At 54.9% G+C, this 13,356-nt stretch overlaps 3 protein-coding genes across 3 annotated transcripts in view; 2 read left to right on the top strand and 1 right to left on the bottom strand.

The window, feature by feature from the left end:
- Positions 1-3,409, top strand: part of MARCHF2 (membrane associated ring-CH-type finger 2) — a 28,582-nt gene extending 25,173 nt beyond the window's left edge. Inside the window, exon 5 of the mRNA XM_030466362.1 lies at positions 2,568-3,409. Within this exon, the coding sequence (XP_030322222.1) occupies positions 2,568-2,726 (159 nt within the window). The 3' untranslated portion in view covers positions 2,727-3,409. The remainder of the gene's footprint in view (positions 1-2,567) is intronic.
- A 276-nt stretch (positions 3,410-3,685) lies between these two features.
- LOC115599828 (thaicobrin-like) lies at positions 3,686-8,167 on the bottom strand. The gene is made up of 3 exons (XM_030466363.1): positions 7,930-8,167; positions 7,725-7,823; positions 3,686-6,936 (listed from the first exon to the last, which is right to left on the bottom strand). The coding sequence occupies exons 2-3, from the start codon at positions 7,780-7,782 to the stop codon at positions 6,416-6,418; spliced, it is 579 nt and encodes a 192-aa protein (XP_030322223.1). The 5' UTR covers positions 7,783-7,823; positions 7,930-8,167; the 3' UTR covers positions 3,686-6,415.
- Positions 8,168-9,069: 902 nt separating this feature from the next.
- GP1BA (glycoprotein Ib platelet subunit alpha) lies at positions 9,070-12,646 on the top strand. The gene is made up of 2 exons (XM_008493558.2): positions 9,070-9,199; positions 10,130-12,646. Exon 2 carries the CDS (start codon positions 10,133-10,135, stop codon positions 12,287-12,289), a length of 2,157 nt encoding a protein of 718 aa, XP_008491780.2. The 5' UTR covers positions 9,070-9,199; positions 10,130-10,132; the 3' UTR covers positions 12,290-12,646.
- Positions 12,647-13,356: the final 710 nt, after the last annotated feature.

The following is a 13,356-nucleotide window of genomic DNA, read 5'->3' as shown; positions in this document are numbered from 1 at the left end:
GTTCTATCATTCTTTCACTTTCTGCTCATCTGCTTTCCAGATGGAGATGGGAGCCTTGTTTCCTGGGCTGTCCTGGACCTGGGGAGGTCTGGTGCTGGGGGCAGGCACTTGTGCCTGTTCCTGTTTTCAAGAAGAAATATGAACTTGAAACCCAGGTGGTTTAGGGAAAAAATAAAATCTGGAAAGTACTCAACCCCTAAATAATCTGCCCTCGTGTCCCTCCATGCTTTGTGCTGCCCAAGAGAGGTGCAGATGGGTTGTTGGGCATCTCCGCAGCCCATAACTCAAAAAATTCCTGTGCTGTCAGTAGCACAGCAGGGTGGGTGCAAGAACCACTCTGGCTCTGGGGAGACCTGACTTCTCTTTTGTGGTGGTCTTCTGCATTTGAGCCCTGAGTCAAAGCTGGGATTTCCTTTAGGATCACAGAATCCCAGGCTGGTTGGGATAGGAAGGGACCTTAAAGCTTATCTTGTTCCAACCCCTCTGGATGAGCAGGGATCCCTCCCACAGCCCAGGGTGCTCCAAGCCCCATCCAACCTTCAACACTGCCAGGGATGGGGCAGCCACAGCTTCTGGGGGCACCCAGGGGCTCAGCACCCTCACAGCAGAGAATTTCTTCCTCAAATCTCATCTCCATCTCCTGTTTTTCAGCATGAAACCCTTCCCCCTCATCCCATCTCTCCAGGCCCTTGTCCAAAGTCCCTCCCAAGGTTTCCTGGAGCCCATCAGGCACTGGAAGGTGCTCCAAGGTCTCTCTGGATCCTTTTTTTTTTCTCCAGGCTGAACACCCCCAACTCCCTCAGCCTGTAAAACCCTGGGTGTGCTCGTGCCCTCTTGATTTCCTTTTCCAGCTGCTTGCTGGGAGGCAGTAAAAAACCAAAAAGCTGGCAGGAGAAATGCCAGAGCCCATTCCCTGTCACCTTGTACCCTGGTCTCTCCCAGGAACACCTTTCCCTGGGGTCAGGAGATTCCTGGCAGGTCTCCCACACCTCCCACAGGTGCCAGGAGAGGGTGAGTGGGTGCTGCAGCCTTTACCCTGCTATGAGGGTGCCTGATGGGTGCTGAATGCAGGGAGCTGCTGAGGAAAAACTCCAAAACTCCCCTGGTGCAGGCACAGGCAGCACAAGGTTCATTTCTGTAGAAAGCCAAACTAAAATTGGAAGCCTTAAGAGGAAGTGTTGCTCTTTTCTTTGTCCCAGGTCTGACCTGGACAAGCTGGGATTCTGGAGGAAGTGGAAAAATGTTGTGGGTTTTTTGGTGTTTGGTTGTTTTGTTTTGTTTTGTTTTTTGAGGGGGTTTGATTTGTGAAATAATGAACCTTGTCTAACATAGATTCAGTTCTGTGAATGTGCTCCACATTTCATTGAGAAGGACATGAATTGAAGCCCTTTTGTTCACGTTCACTGTATTCAGGGGCTGTGTCACCCATGGGTGTCACCTGGCTGTCACCAGGGTTGGGATTGCAGCTCCCTGTGGAGCAGGAGCTTTCCTTGGGATTTGCACCCTTAGCCCCCCATTCCCCTGCTGTCTCTGAAGACTGCAAGGTGTCTGGGGTTATCAGCACCCAACTTGATTCCCTCTACAACACTCCCACAACAGCAAAAAGGGGAATACACAGCTCAGTAAGTTCAGTTCCCCCAGTGCTGTGGCACAGCTCCATTTCTCATAGCAGGTGTCTGAAACCTATCCAAAAGTAACAGGAATACTGACTCTTTCCTGGGCAGATGTGCTTTCAGGTACCTCCTGCTTGCCAGCTAAATGTTTCCTGTACTTAAAGTGTGAAATCTTGGGTTTGATGAGTGCCTGCCTGGCTTTACTATTTCATTTTCCTGCCCACAATATGACAATAAATAGGAGGGAAATAACGTGCTGGGTTTATTCCATCCATGTGAAATTCTACAAGAGTTTAATTTCAAAGCTAAGGAATTGAACAGGAGCTGTGAAAAAAACTTCTCCAGGGATGTTAGGAGCCAGCAAAGGGCTCAGCCTGTCCGGGTAGCTCAGCTCAAAGCTCCCTCTTGCAGTTTTGCTCGGAAACTGCAGGTCCAGCCCCTGCCTCTGGGTCAGGCCCCCTCCAGCCTTGGCATCCTCTTCTGAATCCTCAAAGTCGACAAAGCCACAAAAAATGAGTCCTGAAACCGAGGAGGCTTTTGCAGAGGGCAGGGAAGATCCACCAGGAGCTGTGAGCTGGGAAGAAGCTGGTTGGGTTCAGGCACTCAGGGTTGGTCCTGTTGAGCATCCCTGGGTTCAGGCTGTAGCTGAAGGGCTGAGTTCTGGTTCTTCCCCACCACATCTCACTGGCCTGAGCCCCAACCCAGCTGGGCAAACTCTGTCCTGGTTTGACAACCTCTGTCCCTTTGGTCCTGCCTGGTGTTACCTTCACCCTCACCAAGGACAGGGGACACGGGGGGTCCCAACCTCAGTGCTGTCTCCTTGGGGGGCTCGAGGTACAGAGAAGGTGAGCAGAGCACACAGAGGATGCTGAGTGAGCATCTCTCTGGCCTTCTCTGGACTCCAGCAGTTGTGCAGGGGGTTGGGAACCAACCTGATCCATTCTTACTCCCCAGGTCTCCTTCCGCTACCACTGCCAGCTCTACTCAGAGTGGAGAAGGACCAACCAGAAAGTCCGTCTGATGCTCCCGACCTCACGGAGCCCTCACCCCCTGCCCCACTCCCTCCTCTCAGCCAAACTGATGAAGAAGACTGCGGATGAAACCACTGTTTGAACTCTCCCCAAGCCACCCTGCCCCGGGGCACAAGGGGCTGGCAGAAGCCGAGGGGACCTGGACAGCCCTGGGTGGGTGGGAAATGCAGCGACTGTGAAGGTGCCACCCTGAGGGACTCAGTGGTCACCACTGCTCCATAAGATGGGAAAAGGACAGAGGATCAACATCCAGTGGTCAGCACCTGCTCCATACGATGGGAAAAGGACAGAGGATCAACATCCATCATGTGAAACAGCCCAAAAGAGCCAGAGGCCAGAGGGCAGAAGGCGCCTGTCTGCAGGGACGCTTTGCTATAACTAAATCCTATACGTGGAAAATATCTCCATATATATATATATATCTATATATAATATTATTTTTTAATGGCCATGCATATTGTGTTTCAGTCCTTTTGTGTTGATGTTCTAAGCTTCAGTATAGAAGCTGGCAGCCTGATCTCATTCAGAGGTTAAATCTATGCCTTTTCTCCAAGTGAGCATATAAAGAACACTTTTCATTGACCATTCTTCAAAGTCCCCTTCTCCTTTGCACTAAGTTGGTTTTGATAATACTGCAGCAGCCTTTCCCGTTACTCTTTTTTGTGGTGTTCCTGTCCTTTCTAGAAAATGGTGTGTTTTTAATAATTATAATCCCAAAAGGAGTAAAATGACATAATACTGAATGGAGACATTTTGTATTGTAAAGTACTGTAATTTTAAGAATTTCAAAAGAAGTTTCAAAAGGAGAGAAACCTTTTCCTGTGCAGACGTGATCTCACAAAATGTTTCCCTTGCAGATCCTGGCTCATCCCCAGGACTCAGATGCACTCAACTCTTGCTATGTCTGGCAAAGCTAGAGGGAGGATCTTGGGGTAGGAAGAGCTAGGAGCTGAACCCACCGTTGCCTTTTGCTTTTAAAATACTCAGAAAGGAGCTTTCCTGGACTCTCAGTTTGCTGATATCCTTTCACCATCTGGAGGCTGGACCTCTCTGTTGGTCACACACATCCCTCCTGGGACAGGCTGTGCTCTGCAGCCTCTTGGCAAGATGCAGGAGGTCTGGGCTGTCTCTGCGCCTTATTTGCACATTCCCCAGCAGGAGCTGGAGGAGCTGCTGGGATTTGGTTCACCCCGAGAGTGCTGCCTGCCTGCTCCCTGTCTTCTAGTGAAACCCCCCCCAAATTGGCTCTGCATCCCTTCTCCTGGGGGGCTGGTGTTGCTCCTGCATCCTTCAGCACATCCAGCTAACAAAATCCTCTCTTGGAGTGCCCAGTCTGACGCTGGCTCTGAATTTAGTCCTTTTCTCCCTGCAGCCCTGCCAGGTGCTCCAGGGATGTGTGTGCAGCTGCTTGGCATGAGCCTTGGCTCTCAGTCCCACAGTGGTGAAGGAGGCTCCAAGGTCCCTGTGTCCTTCCAGTGAGTCGTGGTCTCTCTGCTCCTTTGTTGTATCCGAGTGGATCAGTCCCATGTAGGTTGAGAGCTGAAATTTCTTGCATTCAAAGCACCATGTGCATGTCCCTCTCCCTCGCTGCATCCCAGGATGCTTCTTCCTTGTGTGTCCCCTGGTCCTGGCTGTAGGCTGGAAGTTGCTGGTGGGGTGAGCAGCAATGCCTGAAGCCAAGTCCTTCATCTCCTGTCCCAGGGTTCTTGTGCTCCTCAGTGACTTTCCAGCACATCTGGAGCTGCCTCTGCCCAGCTGTGGGCTCCTGTGGGCTGGGCTGAGCTGGGTTTGAGCATGGGGATCTCCTTTGATCAGGAGGTGAATCTGCTCAGCTCACCTCTCTGCCAGCCCCCCTGCTTGTCTCTTCCCTTCTGCCATGGATCCACGGCCTCATTCCCTTTTCCCTCTCTTGCAGGGGAGACTTAGCCCCTGGTGCTCCTGGGGGGTTGTGGTGCAGAGGGGACTCTTCAGCCCAGCTGGAGTTGTGGTCCCTGCATGTCCTGCTCCACGCCAGCCATGAAGCTCCTTCCACACCCCCAGCCCTTGGCAGGCAGAGCTGTGCCACTGCTCTGTGCCTTGTCCTGGGTCCCCCAGCCCTCAGCCCCTCCCCAGCAAACCCCCTGTCACCAGTGAAGGAAAATTTGGGAGTTTAGTTGAACCTTCTCAGCCTCAGCTGCTTCCCAGAACCTTGGTCGTGTGACACATCCAGTTCTGGCAGGTTGCAAAGGATGTGCCCTCCCCTGAGAAGGACCTGGTGGAACCAGTGCTCGGGTTTTAAATCCACTCTTGATCCAATTATGCAACTGTGAAAGCCAAAAGGCCCTGCCTGGGGGCAGCTGGGACCTGGCCCTGTGCTGCTGTGTGGCCGTGGCCTCACTCTCATCTTCGTTGTCTTGACCAGAGTTGCCAATAATTGGAGTTGTTGCATGTGCCCCAAAAGGGACCCTTTGAGTCTTCTCCTCCCCAGAGGAGATGTTCAGTTGGTGGATGTGGGAAATCAGGGTCTGACCCACCACGTTCCAGTGTCCTGGGGAAACGGGCTGTGCAATCATGTAAATAAAAGTGAGAGAAACTTTGGGCTGTTGTATTTTTACTGGAGGAGATGGGAGGCCAGAGGAGCCCAGGCAAGCTCTGTGTGCTGGGTCCCAGGGTGCTGTGGGCCCAGGTGTGGCCAAAGGAGGTGATGTTTGGGCCACGAGCATCTTTCTGACCTCTTCAGAGGGTGGGGGTGAGGCTGCCTGCAGCAATTCCAGAGGATCCTGGGACCAGGGTCTGCCCTGCTGCCTGCCCAGCCCTTGGCTGCAGGGTGCTGGGAGATGCTGGGCTGTGCTGGGAGATGCTGGGCTGTGCTGGGAGATACTGGGCTGAGCTGGAGCCCGTGCTCTCATCCAAGGAAGGGACCCAGGCACCATCAGCCCCTTTTCCCTGGGGTGATGAGGAGCTCCAACAGCATTGCTGTACTGAGAGGGTGCTCAGACACTGGCACAGCTTTCCTTGAGAGGTCCTCAGTGCCCCCAGCCTGTCAGGGGCTAAGAGACATTTGGGCAATGCCTTTAATAACAAGCTTTAACTTTTGGGCAGCCCTGAAGTGCTCAGGCAGCTGCACTCCGTGGTCTTTGTAGGTTCCTGCCACCTGAACTGGTCTGGTCTGTGTGAGGACAAGGAGATCTTGATGGGAACAGATCTGTGGGGTTTGGCTCACCTGGGGCCTCCAGACACCTCTCAGTTTCTGGCTCCCTGTCCATGGCTCTGCAGTAAGAAACGTGCTCAATGCACATCTCACATCAGCAAGAGCTGGAAATAACTCAAGAAGAGGCATTGGATGTGTGGAGGAGATAAATATTATCTTGAGCTCCAGCATCCAGCTGTGTTTGGGTTTTTTTTCCAAACATAATAGTTAAGCTTAACTGAAAAAAGCTCCAGCACCATTTAAAGAGTTTGAGCCTGAGGTATTTTCATGGCTTTGTACAGAGCAGCTCAGCCCTGACACTCTATACCACGTCTCTGCCCTGGGACACCCTGGCACTAAGCCCCTCCATGCCCCAAAGCTCGGTGCCCTCTGCAGTCCCAGCTCTGGGTGGGAGGGGATGCAGAAGGCTCTTTGGTGCCATCCATCTCCATGCCCTGCCAGTCCTCTCACCTGCTGGCCAGAGGAACCAGGTGAGGATCAAGCCAGCAGGATGCACAAACCCTCCCAGTTCCCAGCACCAAACCCCAAGCTGATGGTTTTCACCTCTCCAGCCCCCCTGTGCCACCCCTGCTCCCTCCATGTCACGGGCACAGCCTGAGCCAGGAGCCCATCCCCACCCAGAGCCAGGGGTGCAGGGCCTGGCTGGGACAGGGAGCCAGGCAGAACCCAAAGATCTGAGCTTTGCTTTCAGCATCAGCAAACACCACTTTCTTCTCTGTGAAGTCCAGGTGGATCTGGATAACCCTGGGGAGGCACGCGGGGTACAGGGGTGTCCAGTCGGGATCGGTGAAAGCATAATATTGTCCAAACCACTGCCCCACAGCCCAAATTCCCTCCTGGGGGGTAAAACTAAGGCTCCCCTTCCTTCTGACAGACTCCTGGGCCACCCCCAGAGCCCACCAGTCCCCTGCCTCTTCCACCTCCACCTCCCAGCAGTGTCTCCCTGCAGTGAATGCCTGGAGTCCCAGCACACACGGCTCCACATCGAAGCGCTGGGGGTTGTTGGGCAGTGACATCCACTCCTCCCCCCGTCGTACCCCTCTCTGGTCACCAGCCAGGATCAGGAAGGGGTTGGCAGTGTCTGGGTCCAGGGTGACATTACCTGGGGACAGAGGAGGAGAAGATGCTCAGGACAGGCAGCCCCAGAGGTCCAGCGGGGCTTCGTCTGTCCCAGGAAGAGAATGGAAAGGGGGATTCATTTCCTTTCTCTTGCCCAGAGACTTCCAGTGTGGGGGAAGAAAACTGTCTGAAACACTCTGGTTATTTTAGATTTGATATTAGGAACAATTTCTTCACCAAATGGGTTGTCAGGGCCTGGCCCAGGCTGCCCAGGGCAGGGCTGGAGTCCCCATCATCCCTGGAGGGGCTTCAGAGCCCTGGAGATGTGGGGATGAGGGACATGGGGTGGGGGTGGCCTGGGCAGGGGTGGGGGAAGGGTTGGACCCGATGATCTGAAAGGGCTTTTCCAACCAAAACAGTTCTGTGAGTCCATGGTGCTGAACTGCCCTCATCCCAACCTTCTCCTGATCCTGAGGGTGCATCTGGATGGATGGGTGCACCCCTCCTGTGCAGACACTGGGACCTGAGCCTGGGTGTCTCCAGTGCTGAGAGTGAAATGGGGACATCTGGGCATCAACCACAGACTGATGGACATCACCTCAGGACCTGCTTCTTTCCGTGGGCAATGGAGGGAGCCAAGGATGGCAGCTCAGGTGTCTTTGGTGGTGGTTCTACAGTACAAGGAATTCAAATTCTCAAACCCATGGCAAGCCCAAGCTGGACAACCCCCAGGTGCTTTGTCCCTGAACAGCTCTCCTGCAGCAGAAGCAGGATGTGGTTTTCACTTCCACACAGGACAGTTCCCCCCCCTCTTCCCTTCTAAAAACTCACCTGTTCCATTTATCTCCTCTACTTCATTGGCCAAGATCTCCATCTCTTCTCTCTCCATCTTGGTCTGCAGAAAATCCACAAGAAGGGAGGCAGGATTCCCTGTTGGAAGTGGAAATGACACGCCTCAGAGACTCCCTAAAGATGAGAAGGGAGCAAAAGGAATGATGGAGAAGTCCCAGCACTCTTTAGCCCCAGCACCACATACAGGCTGACACCAGGAGAGGTTTTGGGTGCTGCTCTCCACTCCCCCAGCCTCCTCCTCAGCTCTTGGCTGAACTCAGCTCATGCAGCATTTCCAACCTGTCCTGGGGAGCAGGGTGCTGGGTGGCCTGCAGAGCAGAGCTGGGAATCCAGCACCTTCTGTCCCTGGGAACCAACCCTCTGGAGCTTCCACCTCCCCTCCCTTTGCTGACTGCTTCCCATGCCCTGGAGCTGCTGGTGGATGTGAGACCTCATCTGACACTTGAATTTGGGAGTTTCTGTTGTGCCCTGAGCTTGTTTGCATCTTCCCTCCCTCCTGCCAGCTGTGGGTGGGTGATAAGAGCCTTCTGCACTGCTGGCACAGGCTGGATCTTCCTGCAGCATCATGTGGCCCTTAGGGACACCAGCCAGAGAGCTGTGGCCATCTTCTGGGGGTCTCTGCCACCTCTCTGCCACCACAGGTTTTTGTCCTTACGGGTGCTGCTGCTTCCTTCTGCAGCCCCAGCAAAGCCCTTGATGTGTTGACTCCAGCACTCCTGCAGGGAAGGTGGTTCTGGATCCAGACACTGCCCACTGTGACCTTGTCCTGTCTGATGACTTAAAAGTGTGAAACGAGAGGACACGTGGCAGGGCCTCCCCAGCATCCCCATGGTGCTGTGTCCTGGGCCAGGAAGGCTTCAGCTCAGGGGAGATAGTGCTGGGGGGTGAAGGCAGTGGATGGAGGAGGATGGGCTCTGGGAGTCTCTAGAGAAGGTGTGAAAAGGAAGGGGGAGATTGAGGCTAAACCAGAGGAAGGCATCCAGGCAGGGGGGCAGGAGGGCAGGGGGCACTTCTAAACTCTCACAGCCCCAAACTGCCCTCTCCTCCCTGCCATCCAGACTCCCAGGTGGATCTGGGTCTCTCTGGATTACAAAGAGTGAGGGGTGGCGTTTTAGCTGCTGGCCATAGTTGACCCTCCCCAATCCTCAAAATGGAAAACCAGAACTCCAGTATCTCCCCTCCTCTGTAACATCTCTTTCAGCTTCTGGATGACCCTCCAGCCTTGCAGTCCAAATGCTCTGCAGTGACCTCCTGGCCAGGGACATGGGGACAGTTTGGGACAGCAGGAGGAACTGCAAAACTTCCTCTGCCTCTATCTCCTTCCCTGGTCTGCACTGTGGCTTCTCCCACAGACGTTAAAGCTGCCTCTCAGCTCTCTGGAAGAGCCATCCACATTTTTGCTGGCAAGCCAGAAAGAAAGGAGCCCTTTCCTACAGCAGAGACAAGGAGCTGAGGTAATGTGCAGAAACTGCTTCTCACTGGTGTCCTGGGGTTGAGGAGCCTCAAGGATAGATGCCCAGAGTGCATGGAGAAAGAGCTGCCTGGAGGCAGAGGAAGGGACCTTTTTCCTGGGATGTAAAAAGGTGTAGCTTGGGGGGCAGGGGGGGAATGGCTTCTCCTGGGTGCTGCTTCCCTCCTTCATTGCACAGAAGCCAGGAATTATGGAGCTGGTCTCCAGCTAAGCCTTTTCCCAGGAGAGGTGTCCCAAGGGGACGGTCCCAAGGGCTGTGCTGAGGGTCAGGAGTTGGGTTTGGCTTCTCAGGAAGCTGCAGCTGCCTTTCCCCAGCTGTGTCTGCTGAGAAATACCTGGGCAGCACCCTCGGAGGGACTGAAGTGGCTAAAGAGCCAGTGCTGGGGGGTCCCTGGTGGGTCCTGGGGAGCAGTGTCTGTCTGGGGGTCAGACACTGTGCACGGGAAGCTCTTTTCACGTGGTTCCCACTCCTGCCTCAAACCAGGGGGCTCAGCTGGGAAGCGGTTATTGAGGGAGGCACTTCCAGCCCCCAGCGTGTCGGGGTTGGGTGTGGGTGTGCAGGGACACCACGGAGCCTCTGCTGCTGCAGTGGTGAGGGCAGCAATGCCCCCTCAAAGTGAATCAGGTTCTGTCTCCCATTGAAGAGGATGGGGTGGGCACAAGGGCAGTGATGATGTCTCCTTGTTGAGCCTGCTGCCCTCCAAGGATGAGATGAGGAGATGTGTGCTGGTGATGGATGTGGGGCTCATCTCCCTCCTCTATCCTCCCAGGAAGGAGCTGTGGGGCTCAGAGGGCTCCCAGAGAGTCTGGCAGGGGGATGCCAGCTCTGTTGTGAATGGTGCTCATGCAGAAGGAAAGGGGATGTGTGTGGGGGTGCCTGCCCATGCCCACACCTCTTGGGTCTCCCCTCCAGGCTATGCAGGTCCCTGCCCTGCTCCTCCTCATCCTCCCGGTCCTGCTGCCCTCAGCCACTCGTGCCCAGCCCTGCCCCTCAGAGATGAACAAGATCAAGGACCTGCTGGAGGTGAACTGCACGGGGCAGGGGCTCAGCTCCGTGCCCCTGGACCTGCCTACGGACACAGGGATTCTGCTGCTCAGCGCCAACCGCCTCACCTCCCTCTCCACAGCCTCCTTCCTCTCCCTCACCCAGCTGCAGGACCTGGATCTGTCTGACAACGGGATGGCGGATCTGCAAACGGGGGCCCGGCTGCCCTCTCTGAAGGAGCTGCTCCTCTCCCACAACGTCCTGGGCTCCCTGCCCACCCTGCGGGGGCTGCCGCAGCTCACCCGCCTCTCCGTGGCCCACAACAATTTGGCAACCTTGGCCCCAGGAGCTTTTCGGGCGGTGTCAGGGCTGCAGGACCTGGACCTGCGAGGGAACCGCCTGAGGAGGCTGCCTCAGGACGTCTTCGCGGGGCTGAGGGAACTCAAGGACTTGGACCTCTCGGACAACCTCCTGGAGGAGCTCCCCAGGGAGCTGCTGCAGGATCTGCAAAAGCTGGAGACCCTCTGGCTCTCAGGGAACCTCCTGCAGACCCTGCCCACCGACTTCTTCCCCGAGGGCCATTTCTTTGCCTACGTCTTCCTCACGGAGAATCCCTGGAACTGCGACTGTGACCTCCGCTACCTGAGGAGCTGGATCCAGCGGAACTCCGACAGCGTCTACCAGCCGGAGCGGGGCCTGGAGAAGACCAAGGTGGAGGTTGCCCCTGAGAAAGTGCTGTGCCACAGCCCCCCTGAGCACCGGCACAGGCCCATTATCAAATTCAAGCCCAATTGCGGCAACGTGGGGGACACAGACGAGGATGAAGAGTACGATTATGATCAGGGGGAGGAAGCTATGGAGAAACCTCCCGTCATCACCTTCCTCTCCACACATCCAACCACCCCCAAAGAGCACACTACTGTGCACCATGCTGTTACGTGGCCTCCCCTGGCTACCACAAGACCTCCTCTCAGCAGCCCTGGTAGCTCCACCCTTGCCTCCAGCACTTCTCTTGCAATTCCTGCAAGCAGCAGAGCTCCCAGCACCCCCACTCCTGCTCCAGCCATTCCCACCATCCCACCCACTCAGATATCTCCCACTACCCCCATTATCACTGCTGCTCCTGCAAGCACCCCCCACAGATCCACCACCCTCACCTCCACCACTTCCCTGCCCACCACTATCATCACCACACCTCCCCCCATGAGCAGCCACCCCAAAACCGCCCGTGCCATCAGCACCACCAGCACCCATACCACCCTCATGGTGTCCACTGGAGCCTTTTCCACCAGCTCCACAGCAGCTCCTTCTACTGCCATGCTGGAGGCCTCTCCCAGTGTTAGATCTTCATCTCCTCCTCTGATATCCACCTCACCAATGGTCCCCACCTCCGTGCTTTCCACACATGCCCCAACAGAGCCAGCTCCCCTGGATTCACCTCACTTCTCCCAGCCACCACCTTCCCCTCCGCCTGCACCTCTCCCCCTCTGCCCCTGCTCCACCCCAGGACTGTCCCTGCCACTGCTGCGCTTCCAGGTGGGTGGGAATGGTCCACAGTGGGGTCAGTGGGTGCTGAGGCATTGCTGCCTGTTGCACTGGGTGCTCTACCTGGGCTCCCTGGTTCTGCTGGTCCTGATCGTGATGGCACTAGCAGGCTGGCTGGTGTGGATGTGTCTGGTGGGAAGGTCCTCCTGGCACAAGTCCCTGCAGACCCAGGAGGTGCAGTACCCACTGCTGAAGAGGAAGGAGTCAGCAGAGAAGCCCTCAGTGCAACTCAGCAGCTTCCAAATCCCCCTTCAGCGCCCCAGGTTCTGCACCATCAAGGAAGTAGAGCTGTACCCTGAGGTCATTTACTGCACTATTAAAGACCTGGAGATACAGCGCCATCCTCCTGCAAATTCCTCCTTCTGCACCACAAAGGAGCTGTGGGTTCACCATAATAATCCAAATGCTTCGTTCCAGTCTTTCTCCAAGAAGCTGCTGGTCCCTGACCTCAGCTCCCTGAGGGCCCCTTCTGCATACAGCCTGGACAGGGGTGTCGAGGCCATTGGTGATGTCAGGGTGAAATATGCTGGCAACACTTTGTAAAGGCTTCTGTGCCTTCAGAGGAAGAGATGGAAGCTCTCTGCTTCCCCTTTCACAGGGGAAATATTTGCTTGCCCAGGGGGAAGTCATCCAGCACCTTCCCCTAGTTTTACTCTCACACACCCTAAGGTTTCTACGTCTGAAACAATCACTTGGATACTTTTTGGGGGCAGAAGGTTTCCTAGTGACAGTGACAGTTTGGGGCTGGCACTGCTTGGATTTAGGGTGTGCGTGGGAATCAGAGCTTACCTTGCACTGTGTCCCAACTGCTTCTCTTCAAATGATGCACACAGAGATGCACTGTGCTTTCAACTCAGTGCCAAGCTGTTCATCACAGAATAAATAATATCTTTGGCTGAATCTCCATCGGGTGATAGTTTCATTTCCTTGGACCTCCTGTAGTCCTTGCAGAGTATGACAAAATTGTCTTCAGTACATGGAACGTTGAAGACAGAGAGTCCAGCTTCCTGTCTTTTGCCCCAAATGAGAGGATTCCCACAGTGGGATTGAATCATGTAGGAAAAGCATCCCACGGCATGTCCCATTGCCACCTGAGAACTTCAGGAGCAATAAATGTTGATGCTTCAGCATGAGCCACCATGGGATGGCTGGGAATGGGGGAGGAGGACAGGAGGCTTCAACAGGCAATGGATGTGACTTCTGAAGTATCACACCAAGACAAAATGCCCAGGGGCTTCTTCACCTGTGCAGAAGTCACTCTGACATTACGGGAGGTGTAAGAAGGAGAGAGAAGTTGTCACTGGCGAGGGTCAAACATGAGCCCATCACTGGTGCACAAAAGGATGAGAGCATGGGAATCACTTTTGGAGTCAAATGCTGTTCCATTTCTAACTATCCCAAAGATATCAGCCTGTGGAGCAGCAGAGTGACAGAAGGCTTGGTCAGCTGGGGTGTCTGCAAGTCACACTCATGTGAGGAATGAACCTGGGGACAAGCATTTCATTTGCAAACATTTGTCTGTGTGTTGGTTCTGTCCTCTGACCCCCTGTCCTCTGACCTGGGAGCCTCCTCTGCTCCAGGCTGAACAACCCCAATCCCTCAGCCTGGCT

The sequence above is a fragment of the Calypte anna genome, chromosome 28, assembly GCF_003957555.1.
Source record: "Calypte anna isolate BGI_N300 chromosome 28, bCalAnn1_v1.p, whole genome shotgun sequence".
NCBI lineage: Eukaryota > Metazoa > Chordata > Aves > Apodiformes > Trochilidae > Calypte > Calypte anna.
Note: the sequence above shows the minus strand (reverse complement) of the source record. Positions and strands in the feature narration are given on the sequence as shown.

Bases quoted from the DNA above. Each gene is read 5' to 3' on its own strand.
- LOC115599828 (XM_030466363.1), bottom strand. From the start codon at position 7,782: ATGGAGAGAGAAGAGATGGAGATCTTGGCCAATGAAGTAGAGGAGATA. The intron at 6,937-7,724 runs GTGAGTTTTTAG...CTCTGTCCCCAG, and splicing joins AGAGGAGATAAATGGAACAG to GTAATGTCACCCTGGACCCA.
- GP1BA (XM_008493558.2), top strand. From the start codon at position 10,133: ATGCAGGTCCCTGCCCTGCTCCTCCTCATCCTCCCGGTCCTGCTGCCC.